Genomic DNA, 22,058 nt, shown 5'->3' with positions numbered 1-22,058 from the left:
ACAAAAAAAGGCTTCAGCTGACTCTACATTTATCCCCTTGAAAATCTTGCTGTTGGGTTCCCACTGGGTGTGTAAAGATCTGTGACCTAAGAGGGTGACCCAAACCCAGACAACTGCAGTGCTCAGATCTCTGCCATGTTTAACCCAGATGTTTTAGTGGAGTTTGTGCTCTCCACAGCCCATCAGGAGTATTTCCCAGGTAGGGATGTCACGTTGCTGAGGGGTGGCCTTTTCTCCTTCTGCTGCCCAGACCACCCGCTCACCATCGGGTTGCTGCTACCCCTGTGCTGTTGGTATTTGCAGGTAAAGGAGGAGTCAGGAGAGAATGCCCCAGTGCTGAGTGATGATGAACTCGTGTCAATGTCCGTACGGGAGCTGAACCAGCACCTGAGGGGTCTCACCAAAGAGGAGGTCATCCGTCTGAAGCAGCGGAGGCGCACGCTCAAGAACCGGGGCTACGCTGCCAGCTGCCGCATCAAGCGTGTGACTCAGAAAGAGGAGCTCGAGAGGCAGCGGGTTGAGCTGCAGCAAGAGGTGGAGAAGCTGGCCAGAGAAAACAGCAGCATGAAGCTAGAGCTGGATGCCTTGCGCTCCAAGTACGAAGCACTCCAGACCTTTGCTCGTACTGTGGCGCGAGGGCCTATTACCCCGACCAAAGTTGCCACCACCAGTGTCATCACCATCGTGAAATCAGCCGAAATCTCATCCAGTTCTGTGCCCTTTTCAGCAGCCTCCTAGTGCTCTCGGTGGGGGGAACTAGCAGCCTTTCAGAGGGGAGGGGATAAGGCTCTTATGCATTGTTCCGGAGTCCTTGGTCACGTCAAGAATTGGCATTTTAAGAAGTCTCTTCCAAAAGTGCAAAAAAACAGAAGAATATTAAAAAAAAAAAGAAAAGAGAAAAACAAACAAACCCAAAGGGTTCCTACAAAGGGAACTTAACTGGCTGCTTCTGTCTGGACTCAGTGGCTCCATCAACCTCTCGTGTCCAGGATTTGAGCTCTGTATGCAGTACAAATTGCAAGATCTGCTTCCTCCTTCCCTCTGCCTCCACAAACCCCTCTCAGCTGTGGGCAGCTTTCCAGCTGGGAGAAGATACCTGAGGAGCCTCCGGAGTCTTCGTGAATGATGCTCAAGAGCCAGGAAACATATGGACCGTAGAAATCATCATGTGAGATGAATGTATAGGAAAAAGAGTTTCCTTTAGTGGCCTCCTACTCCTTGTAAGAAGGGTCTCCCCTACCTTCTCCACTTCCACCTGATATTATGAGGGCAGGAATATAGGCTTTCTGGGTTTGATTTCATCCTGCTAACAGTGGATGGGAGTGGGAGGATGATGGAGATAAATGCTTGGGTCTGACCACACCCATTAAGAATAACCTTTTGTTTTCAATCCATGCTGTTAAAATATGGAAAAATATATATTTTACATATTTTAATATGCCCCATTACCTGTGTGGCCTGTAAAAAAAACTACATTGCAGCCTCCTTTATTCCAAGCCCAAGTTTCCTGATAGCTCCTTCCCAAAGGTGTGCCTGTGAATTGGGTATATTTATGCAGTTTATTTCTTCCAAATGATCCGCAGTCTTGAAGTAGCAGCTTTTTTTTTCCTGGGTTACCTGAAGCTGAAGGGAGGGAGGCACAGTAAATGCTGTGAAGAGCAGTGTGGTGAGGAGGAGAAGGGGAGATGAGGAGGAAAAATGCTGCATGTATTACTGGTGGAGGCAGAATTGGCTGGGAGAGAAGGTGGGACAGTTCTGCTGGGATCAGCACTGCGAGAAAGGGTTTGTGCAGAGGATGTTGGAAGGATGTTTTTAAAGCACTGAACTGTAACTAGAGGGCAATAGCATTCAGCCAGGAGGAGAGAAGTTTAGAGTCTCTTCTTTGACAAAAGCATTTGTATGTTAGCAATGAGCATCCTTAGCTGGAGAGCTGTGCTCACCAGTCCTTGGTGATCAGAAAAGGGCTGTGGGGAGGTCAGATGGGAGCTTGGAAGAGTCTTTCCCTCTCCACAGCACATCAGATGCTGGATTTGGGATCCAAAGAGTACAGTGAACAACCCTCAGTGTTCAGATAACCTGTGTGAATGTGACCCTGAAACTTGATGCTTTCTCTTGCAAGTGGGTGAGTTATAATGAGGGCAGGATGGAAAATCAATGTGCGTGTAGGGGACAGAAGAATTGGGATGGAGAAGTCGTTTGTTTGGCTCTGAGCAGTGGTTTGGGAGAGGGATTTCTGGCTTGGCAGTGGGCAGGATTTGGGAAGCTGAAAGGAGAGATTCTGCTGTCACGCAGCAGTGATGAACAATGAATGTTTCCAGGTCACTGTAAAAAAAAAAAAAATAGCTATGTTGGTGTTTGTGTGTTTTGTTGTTGTTTTTTTTTCTTCTTGAAGTAGGAAAGGGAAGGGACTGTGTGTTTTGTAGGGCAGGTCAGAGACTTATGGAATGGACGATGCCTGTTGTCATGCAGGTGAGAAAAGAATGAGATTGCTGAGGTTTTTAAGATGAGGAGAAGAGCTTAGAGAATTTGGGCTCTGGAACAAAGATCACGGATAATTCATAAGTGGTTTGGACTGAAAGAGAATAATCAAGTGCTACCGTTGTTGGAAAGAGGACAGTGAACTGGCATATGACACCCAGTATAATTTGTTGTTTGAGGCTTTGTCTTGCCTTGAATGGCAGTAAGTTGCTAGAAATTTAGTGAAGCCCTACTTGTCTTTGGAAGAAGTTGTTAGCTTGCTTTTTCTTTTTTTTTTCACCTTGTCATCGGAGTCTCTGGATTTCCCAGGAGGATCCTTTGTGAAATAGGTTAATGAAAAGAGAAACCTCAGACTTGGTTCTCATTCAGTCCCCAACATCGACATCCGTGACTTTACTGAGCCAGAAAGGGTGTCAGTGAAATGCTTCCTGAAGGCTCGTTCCCCCTGCCAGATCCACGCGTTTTGGAGGGGAGCAGGAAGTTTCCTTCAAGTGATTTTCCAACACGTAGAGTTTGGATGGCACTTAGTGTTACCTCATTTCTCCTCCATTCCCTCCCTATCTCCAAACAGGCAGATCGATGTCCTGTGTATCAGTACCAGTTATTGACTCCCACAGCAGAAGCTGAGGAAGAGAAAGATGTTACGGTCATTTCCTGGTCCTCTCATGTTCTCCAGCTCACAGACATTGGACACTTTCCCAGACCTTACAGGTGCCTCCAAAAACAGGCAAAATGGAGACTCCTGGCACTGTTGGGGCTTTAAATGAAAACTTTGTTGAAAAAGGCCAGTTGACTTGAAAATGCCCAAATGCTTCCAGTCTTTAAAACAGCTCCAGAGCTCCATAACATTCCTGGCTAGATAGGAACACCCTCTGGCTGCCCTTGACACCCCTCCGGGGAAATCAGACCTGTCTCACTGAAGGGGACAGAGGTTGAACTTTGTTCCTGGGGTCTTCTTGCTGTTGGAATGAGTTGAGAAACATATCTTTATGTGGCACTTCCCTTGTGGCCAAGTATTTCTTTTTTTTCCAGTTCTTGGAAGGGTGCCAAAGGCTTGTCCAAGTGATTGCTAGTTTAGTGCTGGTAGGCACTTAAATCTCTGGTCACTCGATAAAGAACAAGAGGCCTGGGTGTTGTTAAAGCTGTTGATACCATAGCCATGGTAGGTAATCCATATTGGATATCCATAAGGACCACGTGGAAATATTTAAAGAGAGAGAAATATATATATAAATATATAATTATATACATTTTATCGTACAGATTTTTCGTAAAAAAGAAAAAAAATAATTTTTTTTCCAAGTTTGATACTGTAAATCTTTATTAAAAGAAATTGCCAGTCCAGGGCTCCCTGGGTGGTGACCTGGAGGAGAATGAAATGTCCTGGCTAAACTTCCACAGAGGGATCAGAATTGCAAGGTAACGTGGAGGGAGGAATGACCCGAAAGCTGTTGATCGCGTTGGAGACCCAGCTCCTCCACCCTCCTCCCTGGAGGGCCCTCCAGCTTGGGGTTGTCGCGTTGCATTCCTCTGGGGTTCGGTTTGTTTCTGTTGTGTTTTAATTTTTTTGTTTTGTTTTGTTTGTTTTTTTTTTCTCTCCGTCCTGCACTTGCCAGCCTGACACCCAGGGTGAGCGGGGCACGGGGAGCTGGCGGCGTGGGACGCGTCCCGCAGCCGCGCCTCCCGCGTTTCTCTGCTGCAGTACTTTGGATGGCTCCCTTCCCTGCCCCTCTTAGTTTGTCCCCCCGACCCTGCTGAGGAGGAGCGGGGGATCTGATTTTTGGGTGCTGGGATCCTCTTCCCCTGGGCCTGGCCTTTCTTTGGTTGCTCCCCATCCTTAGTGTGACGCGGGAGGCGAGGCTGGGTGGGAGGCAGGAGAAGATGAAGGCGTCGGGAAGGGACTCCTCTGTTCTCGTAGACGTGTTTGCTGTGCTCTCTGTTGGGAGTGGGGAACCTTTCCCTCCAGGGCAGCTCCAGATCCCTTTGAAACAAGGCAGCATCTCTGCTCCTGCCCAGCTCTACATCTGCCAGGAGGAGACCACAAATTGCAGAGACCTGGGTGCCACGGCAGCTCCGGGACGGTGGGAGGGACGAGGCACTGGCACTGGGCTGGGGCGGATGTGAGCTGTGCCACGGGATGGCTCAGACCCGGGGAGGAGGAGAAGGTGGCAGTTTTTTCTCTCTCGAATCATTTAAACTTCATTGTCATGATTGTTTTTATTTAAAAAAAAAAAGGAAAAAAAGAAAAAAAAACGGAAAAAAAAAAAGAAACAAAACAAAACCGAAAAACTTTTGTAATGTGGATTTGTTTTCCTTCGTCTGTATTTCAGTCTGCTGGGGTGTTTCCGTAGATGGTGGATACTTGCTTTCATTTTTTTAATGATAGAAGTCTTCTGTTTTAAGTTGTTTTTTATCACCAGCTCATTCTATCCTCTGTGGTTACTCAGTAATTTCATTTCAATATTTATTTTTGTGCTGCTTTTTTATTATAAAATAAATTATTGATATACCAAGCAATGTGGATTCCTGTTTGTAAGGCGAATAGCCCTGTGTATGTGTCCATTACTTCTCTTGACAGCCACAACGTAATTTATTGCTGTAAATTTAGCTGCAGTGACTGGTTTTTTTGTACCTTTCCAATAAAGCATTTTCTGGTTTCAGACTTGCCCTGGTCTATGGTCAGCGTTTTGGAGCCTGAATTGATCTTCAGTGGAGTGTTTTCCTCGGGTTTTTTTTGCTGCCTGTCCCAAGAGCAGCACCCGCTTGCGGTGAGCTGTGTGTTTTTTGGAGGCAGGCTGGGCTAAGGCGAGTGGGATGGCAGCTTTGGGCTTTTGCAATCATCTGACCCAGCCTCCTGGAGCCCATCTTGGCCTTGCTGTGGTGCTTTCTTGGGCCACTTGGAATGTGCTCCAGGGATAGCTGTTGTCCGAGCTGTTTGTCAGGTCGATGCTGTGCTCAGACCGCGTGTGTTCCTGACCCTGGGGCTCTGTCTTTGTGCACAATCAGGGGCTGTCTGTGTTAGCACAAGCAGGACTGACAGCTCAGCAGGCACCTGCCTGTAGTTGTGATGCTGAGCAAAGCCACTTGTGGCTTGGAGACACTGTGACCTGCCTGGAAGTGCTGGAGAGATACTCCTCTCTCTTCCTTTGGGTTGTGAAATATCCCTTCATGCTTTCCCTGTGTGACTGCTTGTGAATAAACTGCTTTAACCCCTTACATCAATACTTCATATTTTTGCTTTTCCCTGTTGGGGCTTTTAAAAAGGTGGTACCTTGTACCAGTGAGCTTCCAGGGGTTGTGTTGGCTTTAATTCCCTATTTCAAGGGGTAGAATTTCTTGAGGGAACAGCTGAAGGGGGTAAAACACTTGGCCTGTGTTGAGGCAGTAGGTTGGAGACAGATGGGTGTGTTGGCCAAAGCTGGAATTAAGAGGTAGGGCAAAGTGAAGAGGAGCAGGGCTGAAAGGCTTTGTGTGTCAGCAGGTAATGGATGGTCATTAGGTGGGGCCAGGCAGGCTTGGCTGAGCAGCACGTGGGTGAAGCCTGAGGGTGATGGCAGTCTCTGTGCTGAGCAAAAAAAGCATCATCAGCTGCTTTGGCTCCTGCCTGGAGTCACTGCAGCGAGGAGCTGGCAACAACAGAGGGGACAGGGAGGTGGGACAGTTGTGACTGTTGGAGGGATGGAGGAGCATCAGTTCAGGAGGAAAAGGGCATCAGGAATGGGCCAGGTGAAGGTTCAGAAGTGAAAGGAAACTCAACGTTTACCATGCATAGGTGAGGAGCATAGAAGGTCGCTGTGAACAGGGTGACAAAAGCACAAATCCTGCTCTCTGGCACAGGTTTGGCAGTCTGGTGCCTGTCAGCAGCTGGGCCCAGGGACTTGGTGAGTGCTAGCACCCAAGAAAAGAAGTGTCTGTCTCTGACTGGGTGCTGTGCAGTAAGCAGCCATGTGTGAGAGCTGCTCTGCTTTGGTGCCAGCAGCTGCCTTCCTTCCTCTCTGCTTTTAGAGAGGTCAGCCTCAGCTCCTGCAGGTGTAGTGGCAGGGTTTGCTGTGATGATCATCCCTGACATGAGTGGGGTGTAAACCTGCCTGATCCAAGCCCAAAAAACACCAGGAGATCCGATAGCTGCAGCTCGGCCTTGTCCTTGGGGAAAGCCCGAGGACAAGCGACAACGGGAAAACAAATCTGCCGACCACTGGAGCCTGCTGCTGGCAGTGAGAGACGCCTGTTCCTCCCAGGCTGCCTGCTGGCGTGGCTCCAGGCACAGCAGGCTCCTGTGTAGGTCACCCGTGTGCTCGCCGCCAGCTTTCGCCGTGTCCTTGTTGAGGAGGTGGAGGAGACGCGTGAGCGGAGGAGACGGCGTCCAGCCTACATCAGCGTTGGCATTTCTGTTCCCCATGGATGCCTTTTGACAGCCTGAGGGTTTGAGGGCCGTGACAGCGCCCAGCCTGAGCCATCAGCTCTTGCCTCTCTCCCCTCTCCAAGAAGAAGGACGAGCAGGAGGCCCGGGCTGGAGCAGGGAGGGTGCCTGCTGTTGCCGTCGCGGCAGCCAGCTGGTGTCCAGCCCAGCACGGCTCCTTCAGGCTGGTATCACACTGCTGACTTGCATGAGTCACAGCTGACTTTTTTTTTTCTTCCCCCCCCTTGTTTGGCTTGCAAGAAGGATCTGTTTTACATATAATACAGTAATCAGGGCTTGACATAAATAGGCAAATGTTATTGTCTGCATTGGGAATTGCACCTGCTGGCAGAGCAGTGGAGGCAGCCCATTATGCACCGGAGTCGATCATTTGTGCAATGAAGTACAACCACGGTTCTTGCTGTGTTCTTGTGCAAGTCTTTATCTCAGCGGCTGCGAGAGCACCAGCAGATGTGCCATCATCACCTTTGCAGTCTGTCCTCGCCCCAGGAGCCAGAGCAGCCTCTGTTCCTGCAGCTGTGGCTGTCCTCTCCCAGAGGGGTGAAGACCAAGATGTTCAGCTGAGATGTCCCTGCTTCTGTGCTGGCTGCATTACAAAGCCAGGCAGCCTTTTCCCCAAGTACTGAGGCTGCACTTTCTATGCAGGACAGTCTGGCTCCCAGGATGTGCTGGATCCTGGATGAATGCCTGGATGTGCACAGCATCTGGCTCTTGTTTGTGGACCTCCTTGCAGGAAAAGTGGCAGCAGTCTCACTGGCTGAGCAGGTATGAGCAGTGCTCCTTCTGACCAGAGGGACTTGCAGGACTGGCTGAACTATGGGTTGCTCATGTGGAGTCTGGGCTATAGCATGCTAAGATTTCTCCAATAATAATAATAATAAACAGAGCTTGTCTTATTGGTGCCGGAGTCTGGGCTTAGCTTAGCTAAACCAGATCCAGCACCTCTGAACCAGCTTAGGTGAGGATTGGAAGAGGTGCTGTACAAGGAGAGGAAGCAGGAGACACACACGTTCTTTGTGGAGTGAAAAAGATGAGCACAAATCCTGTAGGAATGCCAAAATGTGCAGGATGCTGTGTGTGCAGGTATTTCTGCTGGGCCAGCACTGAGGGGCAGGGAGGACGTTAAGCTTAAGAGCATCAGCATTATAGCAGGAACAGGCAGATCGTGGGCTTTGCTTGCTGAGCTCAGTGAAAATGCTTGCTTGCTCTGTGCTAGAAATTGCTGTTTATTAGAAAAAAAAAAAAATAATTTTGTGTTGTGATTTACATTTTGCAGCTTAAGAGCAGGGAAAAAAAAGATCCAAATTCTCTGAGTTGTGTTTAAAAGGGCTCCAAGACTTATCCATTGGTTTGTTTGCCACATGAGTGCAAATCTGAGGCTATAGATTTGCCTTCATTCTTCCACTAGCCAGCTACCATCCCAGACAACAGCCCAACCAGTGCCTAAGTTCATTCCCAGGGATCATCTCATTAACAGGAGAATAGAAATTAGACTAAAAATTGGGGAAGAAAGAAGAAGTAGTCTTAACAGAAGGATATGAGCTCACCATCACTGATACAAAGAGCATCCCTCCATACAGTCTTCCCTTGCCTGTGGTCTTGCCCCACATGGCAACATCCCTCAGCACCTCTCTACCCTCACCATGGTCACCCAGCTGGGCTCAGCTCCTGCTTGCCTTCCCACAGGTCAGGCAAAGCCCAGGGATGGGGAATGGTGAAAGGTTGGGAGGAACAGACAGTTCCCAGTAAGTGAATTCCTACCACCACCAGTCACAGTCTGGTTCCCTAATAAAGATTCTGATAAGGAAGCTGGAATCCCTTTTAACTTCTGATCCGTTCAGAGATAAGCTGGTTTAGACATAAACAAGCACTTCTGTCACCAGCAGCTCTCAGAAATGCAGCTGCAGACCTCTGCCTAGTCCCAGTGAGGTCCTGCCACACTCCCAGGGGAGTTACTTGGACAGCTGCATCCACATCTGGAGGGAGAAGAGGATGACTGACTCTTTCTCCATGGTAAAGATCTTTTGCACATCTCTATAAGCTTTGCTGTGAGAAGGAGAGGGGGTAAGATGTAAAAATAAGGAATGACGTCTTTCAACATTTACCGGGTTTTGAGGTGAAGCGAAGTCACCTTCCTGGGCTGGTTTTCTCCACGGAGCCCTTGGAGATCATTTTTTACTCAAATAGGGAGAAACTAGAGCAGAACTGTGCTGAGAAAAGCATTTCTCTCAGGCCTCAGCACTGCTTGGAGGTAAGAGTAGGGCGAGGGCGGCGGGTCTGTCCTGCACCCCGGCTCCCCCCCTGCCTGGCATCCCCCAGCATTGGCACAGGGCTGGCAGAGAGACAGCAGCAGTGGGGCAGCAAAGCCCAGGCTGCAACACAGGGTCCAACACAGCTTCATCCATGACAGCAGAAGCTGGCACTATTTCACTTAACCTTTTCTGGGTTATTGCATCTTCCCTTTGAGAGACTGGCTTTTTGGATAGAGTTCCTGGCTTCTCAGTATTCTGATTAGCCCAGGCTGTCTCAGCCTCAAGAGACCTCCCCTCTGCATGGGTTAAAACCTCTTCAGTGTCAGTGTCTCTTCTGATACCTCCTACAGCTCCTCATCTGACAGGATTAGCATTCTCTTTTCAATGTTTTTGCTCTTCCTGCTGCTCTGTCCATCTATCTTGGAGGCCACGTGCCCGTTGTCCCCCGGCGCTTTGCGCTCTGCCTCCTGCATGGACTGCTGGGTGTAGTGCTGGTATGCAGGTGAGAAGTTGTGGATGGCATCCTGCACGATGTCCTGGGGGCTGATTGTCTCCTTCAGCCCACTCGAGATGCTCTGCATCGGGGCGAGGTTTGCTGCAAAACAGGGAGAGCAGGAGGGTGATGGGACAGCAGACAATGAACACGAGTGATCCAAGACACTTCTACTTAGAAATTCGAGATCATGGGCTCATTGTGGGTCACATCAGCTTGTGATTCCAAGTTCCAAGGAGAAGGAAGGCAATCCCAGCTCCATGTTCCAAAGGATAGATCCTCTCCAAGAGCATGTAGGTGATACCACCATCCCCTAATCCTGCCCAGCCACACCAAGGTCTCCTTACCTGCCCCATTGTTTTAGCTTGTGGGTGTCATGAGGGAAGAGGGAGAAGAAATGCATGGAGTACAGGGTAAAGAAATTCCTCTTGTGGCTTGTAGCATGCCATTGGCAATGGGATACTAATAAAATAAGGGAGGTTTCCTCTTTCCTTAGTCATTGCAGAAAGGAAGAAGTGAGGAAGAGTTACCTGTTGAGTTTTCTTTCTTCTCCCTGTACACGTGGCAGGTGAATGCGTAGCGCAGAGCAATGGAAGCAAAGAACATTTCAATGCAGATGATGAAGTTCTGGTAGCCAGCAGCCACTGTCCCAGCTCCCACCTCCTTCCCATCGATGATCTGAACTTCAGGGATCACCCCACATTTCTCCAGGATTGCCAGCAGTGTCCCTGTGTGGGGGAAAGGAGAGGGATCAGTTCTGCTCCTGCACGCCTGATCCAGGTGAGGCTATGGGAGGAGAAGCACAGGGTGTCCATGGTGGGACCCACCTTGCCAGAAGGAGAGGAAAATGACAGCCTTGATGGTGATGAACTTGAGGACCGGCTCAAACGGGCGCAGCAGGTCCATGGTGGCGAAGTAGAAGAGGAAAAGGGCATAAAGGGCCAGGCTGACAGAGAAGTTGTATATGATGGTGATGTAGAGATATCCACTGTGGACACTGCAGGCAGAGAGAGAGAGAGGGGGAGAGAGCTGCTGCCCTGGGCTGTGGGGAGCAAAGCAAGTGCAGCTGGGGGCAAAGAGAGATCAAATGGGGAAGAGGAGGGTGCATAGCTTTGCTGTAGGGGAGAACACAGCCCAGGAGGGGGAGGAGGGCAGAGCTAACAGCTTCTCCTCTGCTGGTGGGACCTAATTTTTTTATTAATTTTTTTTATTTATTATTTTATTTATTATGGCTCACAGGAGTTTTGTCCCTTTATGGTTTGGGGGCAGTGAGTCTCTGTTCCCCAGCACTTTGGGCTCACAGTGCTCTCACTATCCATGGAGCAGATTCCTGGGGAGACTGGGAGGACACACTGTGATGGAGCAGGGATCCTTCCTCTCCCATTCAACCCCCCCCCAGCCCCAGCCAGCATCCTCACTTGAAGTCTCCATCGTGGTACTTCCCAAACGCCTGCAGGATGATGGTGACAATTGCCATGAGGGGTTTCACAATGCAGAACTGCAGTGTGGCCTGCACAGGGGAGAGACACAGTGTCCCATGGGCAGCAGGACATCCCACCCCTCTGCTCCAGGGACACACTCAAAGGAGGGAGCAGGGCTCTGGGGTGAAATATGAACCAGCACAAGGTCTGCACATGCACATGAGAGGGAGTGGGGTTTCCAGAAGGCAGCTCTCAAAAGGCAGCTTAGCCAGTCAAAGGTGGGGGACCAGAGGGCTTGGGGACAGACAGGTGACAGGATTCAGCCCACAGTGCAGTCCTGGGGAGTGAGACAGCATCCAGGCTAACCTGGGACTGGACAGAGATGGCAATCTGAGCTCTGCAGTGGGAGGAGACCCTGACTCAGCAATGAGTCAGAAGCAAGGACAGCAAGCAGCCTTGCTGCTGGCCAGGTGCCAGCAAGCTGGTGACCTGCCTCCCTCAGAGGAAAAAAGCCTCCAAATCCAGCATTTTAAGTGAATAATGAAGCTAAGCTCCCTTGGCAGGGCAGTGGGGAAGGAACCTGCCTCCCAGAGAGCCCTCATCTGGGGGAAGTGGAGTCGATGCTCCCCATGGGGTACCCACCTGCTTGCAGAAGCGCAGGAACCCGATGGAGTAGGACATACCCTGAAGGCAGCAGGTCCCATAAAAACAGCTGGACCTGGGAGCAGAAGGCAAAGAGATGCCATTGGGGGTGCTGGGAAAGTGGGTGGGGGAGGAACTCCCAGGATGCTGGGACTTACGCAATGGGCTTCCCTCGGATCTCTGTCATGATGGTGCTCTCCCCTCCGAGGTACTCGAAGCACAGGCTCAGGAAGCTGTAAATCACAAAAGCTGCCAAGGCAAGGGCAGACAGGATCAGCAGGACTGATGGAAGTCCTGGAGGGGGTTGTTTCATCTCACATTTCTTCCTGCTCAGGTGTTTCCTCATCCAACCTGGCACTGCATCAAGATTTGGGATGCTGGTGGGTGGGAGCCCAGTGAGAGGAGCAGCAGGTCAAATCTATCCGACTTCCAAGTGGAGTCGGACACATTGCACGATGTGCACAGAGTTCATTACAGACACAGCAGCTCCTCTGGGCACACACAGTCTATCCAGGGACCGTCTGCATGGAAGTACCTCAAAATTGCTAAGGGGCAGCACAAATGGCTGGTGGCCAGCAAGCAGCAGGTCCTGAACAGTTTTCTTGGACATCCCCACCACTTATTTTTCATATACACCAAACCTGAAGTAATGCAAATGCCCACACAACTTAATTCCTGAGGAAGACAGGACCAAGGTAGAAAAACAGCCTTAATCCTGACAAGTTTCCCTTCACTTCAACACACCCCAACTCCCCAGTTTCTTGGGTATATCTGCCTCGTGTTTTAGAGAAGCACTTCTATCCCACAGGTAAGCAGAAAACCTCTTTCCCAGAAATGTGGTGCTGGAGTCCCTCTAAGCCTGTGTCTGAAAGGCAGCAGCTTGTGTTTGTGTGTGGGGCATCTCCTCCATGCTGCTGACAGAGAAGGAAGGGGAAAACTTCTTCATGGAGGAAGGGAGAGTGGGAAGTGAAAGCAATGGAGATTTGCCACTTCAAGATGCTCCAGAGACAGGTCAGCAGGATGAGAGCCCTGCTTTGCCTTCAGCCTCCCTGCTGACAGATGCTGTGCTCACCTTCATAGCAGTCCCGCACCGAGTCGAAGTAGACGTAGTACTGGTGGCTGCCGAGGAGGAGGAGGCTGAGCCAGGAGTCGAAGGCGTAGACGGGCACGATGAAGAGGATGCGGATGATGTAGCGCTGCTCCTTGGGGATGGTGTAATTCCTCAGGTGTGTGTAGATCTGCAAAGTGCCCAGCATGCAGAGTTGTGGCTGACACAGGTCAGGATGGGAAGCCCCAAGGCACAGAGGTGCTGTGCTAACCCTCCTCTCTGGGGCGAGAGCTCTGCCAGCCTTCCACCGCAGACCATTGCAGTGAACACACACAGCAGGCTCCATCCCACTCCCTGGGCCCATCCCTTGCATGAAAACATGTAGAAATCAGGGTCCTTCCCTGGGCTGTGTGAGGAATGTGCCCTCCCCTGTGCAGCCCCATCCCAGTGCTTGGAGACAGCCGCTTGCCTCATGCTTGCCTTCAGCAGCATGGACCTGCACAGCCCCCTGAACCATGCCCACTCAGGGTATGCCTCAAGGCAGCTGGTGCTGAGCACCCCAAACACCCCAAATGCCCCACTGGGTGTTGCCTCTGGGCAGTGCCAATGCCCTGCAGCCTCTCCTGGCTCTGGCAACCACCTGGGGAGAGTGTGGACAAAGTCCATCCTTATGAGCTGCCAGCACCAGGCTCCTGACAGCAGGGATATCACCTCTGGGCAGCAACAGGAAGAAATACTTACCAGGAGCTGAGTAATTTGCAATGGACTTGGGGGCAATCAATAGTTTTGCTCTCATTTCAACCCTTGTGCTGAGCCCCACCTCTGCTGCAGCCCATACCTGGTGGAAGGTGACGATGAGTGCTGACCACACGAAGATGCCAGAGATGACCTTTGCTGCTGTGGTGGTCAGGAAAAGCTGCTGGCCCTCCTGGGAGGTGTTGTGGGCAGCCGTGAGCAGGGCAACAGCTGAGAATGGCGGGGCTGAGGCCAGCCTGGCTGCTGTGCCAGGCCCCGGCGTGCCAGGTGCCACGGGAGAGGGCACAGCACGTGTGGCATTACTCATCTGCAGGGAGGGAGAGGGAAGGGGAGTGGTGCAGGACAGGGAAGGCCCCAGCAGATTTCCCAGCCCGCACAACATGTACAAACCTCCTGGGAGGTTTATCTCCTCCCCAGGGTTTTTCCAGGGTGTCCTCCACCCAAACCAGCCCCTTTGCCATGATTGGGTCTGCTTCTCCCAGCAGGAGAATGCAAATATCCTTCAGGAGTAGACCCTCTTTTCCCTGAGGAGGCCTATGCAGTTCCCATGTCTCCCAAAAGACACACTTCTCCTTCCCAGATTGGCTCCTTGCTTTCTCAGGAATCACTCCCACTTGAAAGGGAATGATCTGTGCATCTTTTCCATTGGAAAACAGAGACTTAAGGGTTAAACCAATCCCTCACCCAGGATAATAAAGAGTCCCTTACCAACAAGCCATCAGGACACTTGTGTCATCTTCCTTGGGAGCCCAGAAAACACCAGGTTCCCCCCCAAATTTGGCTCCTTTCATCGTGTGTGGCCTGCTGGGGGAAAGCCTGGGGCTGCCCAAGAAACGAGACGTTTGGTGTCACCCACATTCTTCACCCAGTGATTTTGGGATTGTGGGGGTGTCACTGTGCCAGTAGTGCCAACCCCAAGACCTGAAGGACAGCCAGCAGTCCCTCCTGCACCCAAATTAAGCACAGGGGAGCAAGCCTGCCATGCCAGAGGCAGAGCTATGGCATCTCCCTGCTCAGTGTGTGCTCCTCAAAGCTGGCTGCCCCAAGGCACTGAGCATTCCTGGTGCAGAGGGTGGCTGGGCATACGGACACCGTGTACCCTGTGGTTACAGACAGCAAGGACCAACCTAATAATAAGCAATTATTTATAGGGCAGCTTCATATCTCAAGGCCAACAGATGCATAAACTGCCATGTTTGGGTTCTCTTTCTGTTAATCTATGGAAAGCTGCTTTTTCCCCAAGTATAACAATAGTGGTTTAAAAACCCAACAACCTGCAAGCTGAACTCTAACAATATAGATGCTTCTCAGTGCATTGTTAATAAACAAATATTTTAGCTGCTGGGTAACTATCGCCTGGGGCAAAACTGTAAGCATGAACAGGAGAGAAGCACAAAAATATCTGCCACAGATAAGAGTGGTAGAGAATGACCTCGGTCCAATTAAACACTGAAAACAAACGAAAGCAAGAGCTGACCCTGGAGCTCCCTGTTCTGCCCTCTCACCGAACCCCAACCTCACAGGAGAGCAAACTCAGCTGGTGTCAGATCAACAGCCCTAAAAATACCTTTCCCCGGCTCTGGCAGCAGCCCGTGTAAGCGGAGATGCCCGGGCTGGCGAGGCCCCAGCCGCTCACCCCGAGTACCTGCGCTGCGAGAGGGGGAGCGGAGCTGGAGCTGGAGCTGGCTGCGGGGACAGCAGCGGGGCCGATAGTGTTACACAGCCAGCAGCGAGCCCGTTCCTCCCCCTGACACCGTCCTGTGCTCCTGCCCCGGCCAGCAGGAAAAAGGATCCCGGGAAAGCCGGGGCGGGAGCTGGTCTTTGGACAGACTTGGATGCTGCCGGACTTGCCTTGTAAACATTAACAGGAGGACGGAGATAGCTCGTGGCACAGGGAAGGAGATGAGAGTCCGGCTGTGCCTCGTTCCCCAGTCACTCCTCAGTCTTTCTGGGGGTTGCCCTGCTGCTGGCTGGGGTAAATGGCTGCATTTGCACTTTGCTTTTGCCAGAGCATCATGACAGAGCAGTAAAGCTCACTCTTGAAAAGCTCACTTTTGAAAGCTCGCTCTTTCTAGCTGTGTTTTCTAGTCACTTTTTAATGATCCAGCTAACTCGCCAAAACATGGCAGAGAGCTGTGCTCTTCACTAGATCCATTTATTCTGTTTTCAGCCCAGTGCTGTGCCACAGATGCTTGGCCCAAGACATCCCATCTCCTATCAACTTTCCCAGCCTTCGCGGTGTGAGCACGGTGGCACCCACAGCCAGTCCTGGCAGCCTCCCCGACATTGTCACACTCTGAACATTGCAGAACAAGTCGTTAAAAGCAAAAGCCTCGGTGCTGCTCACAGACAGGGCTCCCAGCTCCACAGGTAATTAGATCCCGGCCGTGGAAGGTAGTCAGGCAATTCAATGCAGTTAGAGAGCCATTTGCTTCCAAAACAAAGGCAGCAAGGAGACACCGGGAATAATACCAGCTGCAAAATTCAGCTCCTCGATGGGACTGAGCCATATCCAATCTGTCTGTTTTCAGACACCTTGCAGGTAGCTGCCATACAGTGTCTACCTGTTACATGCACTCCCTGGGATATTAGAGATGCTAAGTGAGAACTGAAAAGATAAACTGAGCAGTGAAGCTTGTGCTCAGGCAGGCCACCTGCAAATGGGGCTTTTCACCTTGCCAGGGATTCCTCTCCATCTGCAGGCTGCCAGAGCCCAGACTCCCAGCTCACACTCCTCTCTGTGTCCTGCAGCACTTAGGACAAATCCCCACCTCAGTGGCAGCCCCCTGTGGGGTGAAGCAAGTCAGCGGGGAAAGGTGAGCCCTGCAGCCCCCCAGCAGCACCTCTGAGATCCCTGACCCACATCCTGGGGAGGGGAGCGTCCAGGCTTAGCCCCACCAGAGCAGGAGGCATGCCTTTCCTCCTGGTTGCTGTCAGATAAAGCCAGGACACTCGGGTTGTTCACGGGACCAGCCTCTCCACACCACCATCAGGCCACTCAGGGGGAAGGACCTGCAGCACACAGCTACAAATCGCGGCAGGGCAGCATCGAGCCCTCTCTGAAGCCCATCTGGAGGAGTGGATGACGCAGGCACAGGGCTCTTAGCCGCCCTCCCAGCGGCTCCCACAGGTGCTCAGAATCAATAGCTGGGTCAACTCTGATTTGTGGGGTTTCCCCCAGCTGCACCCCCCAGGGCCCCACTCACCCTTTGGGGCTCCTCCGGGAGGGAGTCTGGCTGCCGTGCACCTGCCTCTGCATCCCCCGTGCCCTCCTCCACCTGCACCGCCGGAGACTCCTCCTCCGGCCACCGTCCCAGCCCTGCCCGCCTGCTGGCCGCGGGCCCTGCCGCTGCCCCAGTTACCCTCGCTGCTCCCCGGCTCCCACCAGCGCCCCGCTTACCCTCGCTGCTCCCGGCTCCCACCAGCACCCCGCTTTTCCCACCAGCATCCCACTCTCCCTGCCAGCCCCCGGTGGTTCTTGCTGTGCCCCGGGCTCGCCGGTGCCCCGCTTACCTTACCCGCAGCCCCTGGCTGTGCCCGGCTCGCCCTGCCAGCGCCCTCCCTGCGCCCCGGGCCCCGCGGGAGCTGGAGCAGCAGGTCGGGCTTTGTCTCCCGCAGAAAAGCCACCCAACTTACCTTTCCAGTCCGCCGTGCTCGGCACCCACGCCCGGAAAGCAAACACGGATGGAAAGCCGCGGCCCGACGCCGCTGCCCCCCGCCCAGCACACGTCCGAGGGCAAGAGCTCTGCCTGGGTGGCAGAGGCAGCTTTCCCTCAGCTGGGAATGAATCCCTACCTGGAGGAGAGCGGTGACTAAAAGGCAGGCAGCTGGTGGCACCTTGTGCCTGTTGTTTGAGCAGGCCTTCCCCTTGGTTTATTGTGCAGCAGACAGGAGCAAAGTCGAAGGACCAATTGCTCGTGCTCTGATTTACAGCACGTGGAAAGGCAGCAAGGTAAGTCTGTCGTGGCTCTGAGCATCAAATCAGGGAGGTTTCCACGTCCTTTCCTCACCCACAGCCCTAAGCAGACCAGGTGGCACATACACAGCCAGGAAATGAAGGTACTTATCTTGTGCCTGGCTTTTAGGTAGTAGCACTCAGCTCTTTGGGGCACAGCAGTGGTATCCACTGTATCACCACAGTGGAAGATGCAATTTTCATCCAATTTGCTGATTCATGCATGTTCTCAAGCTGCTGGAGCTATGGACACAGTAAGAGCCTCAGTTTTGTGTCAGGAGAGAATCCCTACTAGCAAACCAAAATTGACAATAACTAATTCCACATGCCTCTCTCAGCCTTCCTAGACAAAAAAAAAAAGGGAAGTGTAAAAGAGGAAAAATTTATAGCTCTGACAGATGCGAATCTTTGATTCTTGGAAGCGCAGTTTAGAAAATTATTTTTAGACGAAGTTTCTTGTCAAGGGCAGCTGGAAGCCTGCAGTGTTTGAACGTATTTTTAAAAGAGAGTTTCATTTCTCATAATCCCTTTAAATGCTGTAAATAACTCTTACTTCAGAGAAAAGAGTCCTTTCAAAATCCATTTTCTGCTTTTCTGCTTCTAGGGGATTTTTTAGCAGCAGAATGACCTGGACCTGGCAGCTGGATCGCCGTGGTGGGGCAGGCACAGGCTCTGTGCTGATTCTGCTGTACCAACTGGTCTTAGCACAACTCCTCCCTGCCCAGAATCCAAGACCTGGCCTCCGTCTGTGCTGTCGAGTTTATAAGTGACAAAAGTGTGTAACAGCTCACTTAAAAATTTACTACTTGTTGTTGTTTATTACAAGAGGTAAAAACAAATGTGCTTTCCAAGCCAAAGGCAAAAGTTTGGCTATTAATCTTTGCATCAGCTCATACAACATAATGTGACACTTTCTGTGAATGACTTGGCAGAAACAACCCTGTGTAACCCCTCAAACCATCTGTCCCCACATCTCCTAAGACAGATGCTCATTGCAGGTGATCAGCCTATGGATGTTCTGTTTCTCCAACATGTTGGTACCACGTAACCCATTGGCAGAGATTATTTTCTTACCACTATTTTGGGTTCCTGTCTTCCACCCTGACATCAGCTTTGATGAAATTTGCAGAGCGTCATGATCTGCCTCTCTTTAAAATCAGAGTGAAAGTGGAAAATTAATTCAGACTACATCCAGAAAAGAATGGACATAAGGACAAAAGCAGCCATCTAGGACTCATTTCCTAAAAAAAGGCAAGAAAACCTTTCCCATTATACAACTGTTGATTTTTTTACCAAAGCTTGTATTTCAATTGAAGTGATTTTCACAGAGCAAAAAAGAAAACAGGTAAAATTTGATTTGACAATGTTTCTTTTATTCCCTCTGCACTGGGTGTTCCCCCTTTGTGGTATGGCACAGCTACAGAGCTTGGCATCTGCTGCTCCTCAGGACACATGTGCAGAGCCGAGCCCTTTCCCAAATAAATGACCCACCCAACATGATAAAAGTAGCACTTCTCTCCTATGTTGAGACAATTGCTCTCATCTCACCACTGTCTATATGGACTTGCAAACCTGTCCCAGTAATAAAACCCACAAACGTTCTACACAGTAGAGAAAAATTCATGAAATTCCTCAGGACGTCCAAAACCACCACAAAGACATTCCATCATTTTCATTTCTAGTCCTTTTAACTAGGTGGTGATGAGTCATGGGCTCAGGATCATTTCCTTGAATCCAGATGGCACAACTTCACCACACTTGGCAACTTCGGATCACTTCTCGTAGGGCCTGTATTCCTTCCATGGTTTTGTCCTTTAAAGCCATGGCGAGGAGAACAGGTTTGTTCCCAGCTTCCTGCGACACAAATGCCACCAGGTTTTTGGCACAAACATGAACGAGGGGCTGAAAAGCAAAGGGATACAGATGTACACTCCTACAGATGGGAGAGTCCTCCTGCAGGAGTTAGGAGAGGAAGAGCCCTGGAGTGGTGTGGAGAACCTGTTGATCCTGGGCTCAGACTGAGCAGTTCCAACACGGTCAGCAAAGACAAGCCATGGGACAGGGGATTTCAGAAAGCACTTTCTCAACCAGCTTAAAAGGGAAGAGTTTGGTCCCATGAGTGTGCCAGCCACCCACACCACCCTGAAACAACTTTACTGGAGCTGCACTTGAATTGAGTTCAGCACTGTCTGGGAAACTTGGAAACTCAGTACAGAGAATCCTTCCATAATCCTCCCACCTGAACTATGGCACCAGTGTTAAATGATATGAAATGCTATGGATCCAAACGCCTTTATTTCCTTCACAGCCGGGTTTCTAAAGAAGGTTGCAAGTACAGTTTTTTTGTTTAAAAACTTGTTCTGAAGAGGGGATGTTCCACTGACAAGCTCTGAAAAAAAGCTGTTATTTTTGTAATTCCTAGAGATCCCCAAATGGTGTTAGATACAAAGTTTTTGTATGCCTGGTGTTACAGACATGTTGCTTTTTATTTTAATAGAATCACGAGAAGCAGAAATAAGAAGTGAGGCTGAAGGTGGCAAAAAAAAGGGATATAACCTTTTCCATGAGCTTTCTTTAACAAGAATAGATCAGAACAGCATTGACTATTTCACTTGGAAGGCACCTACAATGACATCTAGCCCAACTGCCTGACCAACTCAGAGCTCAGGTTAGAACATTATTCAGGGGATTGTCCAAATGGCTCTTAAACACTGACAGGCTCAGAGCATCAACCACCTCAAGCCTGTTCCAGTGTCTGACCACACTCTTGGTGAAGAGGTGTTTTCTCCTGCCCAGTCTCAACCTCAGCCAGCACAGCTTTGAACCCTGGGGTTTATTTACACCCAGAGCTGTGTATTTGTCAGAAGGATCAGTTTGCTTGATTTTAGCTGCTGTTTGGAAATGTGCAACATCCCAAAGAATGATGTTAGCAGTGACAAGCAGGAAAGCAGCAAATTAGTGAAAGTCTTTTCTTGAACTTTAGATCAGTTAGTTAAAATTATTTAAAAATAGAATGGAACAAAGTAAACATAGCACTTCCCATTTCCAAATAAAACCCAAAATAAGCTTGGCAATGGAGGTGGTCAGGATTTGCAGATATCAAAGCAGAGAAAGCAAAATATCTCCCAAAAAGGGAAGGCTATTGCACAAGAAAAAGAACTCCACAAGGGGAACTCATGGATAGAATCAGGAACTTGTGTTGCTATAGCTTTTCTAGTTAAAGCTAGCAAGTAATATGTGATAGCTTCAACGCTGATGGAAAGCCTCATAATCTTGTAGCTCTGTAACTTTCTGTTTTAATGTTTGACCAGTTGATGCTTTTAGAAACACATTTGCTTCTGCTTTCTCTCTAGCTTTGTGTAATGGTCGATAAAAACCTCATTTTGTTGAAGCAAAACAAATTAAACTTTATCAAGGGAAGGTGCTGGCAGGCACACTTGGGAGTGGGCAACTAAAGTCCATTATGGGGCTGGCATAGATGGGGGAGGATGGGGGTGGGAAAACAGACCTGAAAAGGAAAACAAACTCACTGGAACAGAAACCCAAAAAGGTTATCAATGGCTGCATATTTAATCTTGCAACCCTTAAATCAACAGAGCTTTATCAAACTTTCCATAAACATGCAGAAGCAATCCATATCCTGTAGGATAAAAAACAACAGATCGCCAAACCACTCACGGTTTAGTTAAACTTTTATGTCCAAGAGCAGACGAGCACACATACTTTTCTGATGAGCCCCTCTTTCCTCATTTTAAAATTAATCTTATCACTATTCAAACACTGCTTAACTGCTGTGATTCATCAACTCCCTGGCAACTTGCACAGCCCCACCTACCACATTTCCCCCTTATCCTTGCTGCCTCTGCGCTTCGCATCCGCTCTCACCTCACCTCATCCTTGCCCAGCAGCACCTTCGTGGTGAGCGAGGGCCTGCCCACGTTGTCGCCGATGGTGTTGGGGTCCACGTAGACGATGGTGCCCATCTTGCCGTACTGTGTGACCACCACGAGCACCGAGTTGGAGAAGGCCGTGCACACCACCTCGGTCGGCACCCCGTGCACCACCTCCTCTCGCTGCTTGGACGTCACGATGGGACTCGCTTCCATCGCTTCCGAAAAAGAACAGAACGACAACAACGGTGTGACAACATTAGATTAAAAACATGCGCCACAAGCTACAAAAAGACAGAATCCTTCCCATAATTTGGAATACCCACGGTTAAGTTAATTTCAGTGCAAACTCGCACCCCTGACTGGGGGGGGGGGGGGGGGGGGACGACTTCGTAGCCCCGCAGCGATGGCATCACTACCCCGCATGGCCCCGCTGCCTCCGACCGGGGCCCCGCTAGCGCGGATAGCTGGTACCGAGGGTGAAACCTCGAGCCCTGCTTTCCATCCCGGCTCCACCAGGCTTTTCCTAAGAGAGACATGGAGTCAGGGAGACAGCCACCCCCATCCCGCCGGGCCGCGGCCCTCACCGCCCCTACCCTCGCCAGCCCCGCCGCGCCGCCGCTCTCCGCCCCGGCCCGCCCCGCCGTGGCGGAAGCGGCGCCTTTCTTTTCCTTTCCCTTCCCATCCCTCCCTCTCTCCCTCC

The 22,058-nt window shown here is 50.6% G+C and overlaps 3 protein-coding genes and 1 long non-coding RNA gene across 9 annotated transcripts in view; 2 read left to right on the top strand and 2 right to left on the bottom strand.

Moving 5' to 3' along the window:
* The window catches only part of MAFK (MAF bZIP transcription factor K), a 14,240-nt gene extending 9,102 nt beyond the window's left edge, over window positions 1-5,138 (top strand). For all 4 annotated transcript variants that reach the window (XM_054643873.2, XM_054643871.2, XM_054643872.2 and 1 more), the window contains exon 3: window positions 304-5,138. In XM_054643873.2, the coding sequence (XP_054499848.1) occupies window positions 304-738 (435 nt within the window). In that variant the 3' untranslated portion in view covers window positions 739-5,138. The remainder of the gene's footprint in view (window positions 1-303) is intronic.
* TMEM184A (transmembrane protein 184A) lies at window positions 2,371-15,135 on the bottom strand. Its single transcript, XM_054643916.2, has 8 exons — window positions 13,593-15,135; window positions 12,779-12,944; window positions 11,865-11,955; window positions 11,707-11,782; window positions 11,062-11,153; window positions 10,471-10,640; window positions 10,174-10,371; window positions 2,371-9,745 (listed from the first exon to the last, which is right to left on the bottom strand). The coding sequence occupies exons 1-8, from the start codon at window positions 13,890-13,892 to the stop codon at window positions 9,495-9,497; spliced, it is 1,344 nt and encodes a 447-aa protein (XP_054499891.2). The 5' UTR covers window positions 13,893-15,135; the 3' UTR covers window positions 2,371-9,494.
* On the top strand, window positions 11,862-18,821 carry LOC143695341 (uncharacterized). Its single transcript, XR_013184448.1, has 3 exons — window positions 11,862-12,932; window positions 15,681-17,462; window positions 18,070-18,821. It is a non-coding gene; the product is annotated as an uncharacterized LOC143695341 (long non-coding RNA).
* Window positions 18,817-22,058, bottom strand: PSMG3 (proteasome assembly chaperone 3). 3 transcript variants are annotated; one of them, XM_054643875.2, is made up of 3 exons: window positions 21,952-22,058; window positions 21,356-21,573; window positions 18,817-19,367 (listed from the first exon to the last, which is right to left on the bottom strand). In XM_054643875.2, the coding sequence occupies exons 2-3, from the start codon at window positions 21,569-21,571 to the stop codon at window positions 19,215-19,217; spliced, it is 369 nt and encodes a 122-aa protein (XP_054499850.1). In that variant the 5' UTR covers window positions 21,572-21,573; window positions 21,952-22,058; the 3' UTR covers window positions 18,817-19,214. The 3 variants fall into 3 exon arrangements, with proteins under 3 accessions (XP_054499850.1, XP_054499851.1, XP_077042919.1); XM_054643876.2 differs by lacking the exon at window positions 21,952-22,058 and adding an exon at window positions 21,682-21,943; XM_077186804.1 differs by having other exon boundaries at window positions 19,230-19,367; window positions 21,351-21,573.

This window comes from Agelaius phoeniceus, chromosome 16 (assembly GCF_051311805.1).
Source record: "Agelaius phoeniceus isolate bAgePho1 chromosome 16, bAgePho1.hap1, whole genome shotgun sequence".
In the NCBI taxonomy this organism is placed as follows: domain Eukaryota; kingdom Metazoa; phylum Chordata; class Aves; order Passeriformes; family Icteridae; genus Agelaius; species Agelaius phoeniceus.
Note: the sequence above shows the minus strand (reverse complement) of the source record. Positions and strands in the feature narration are given on the sequence as shown.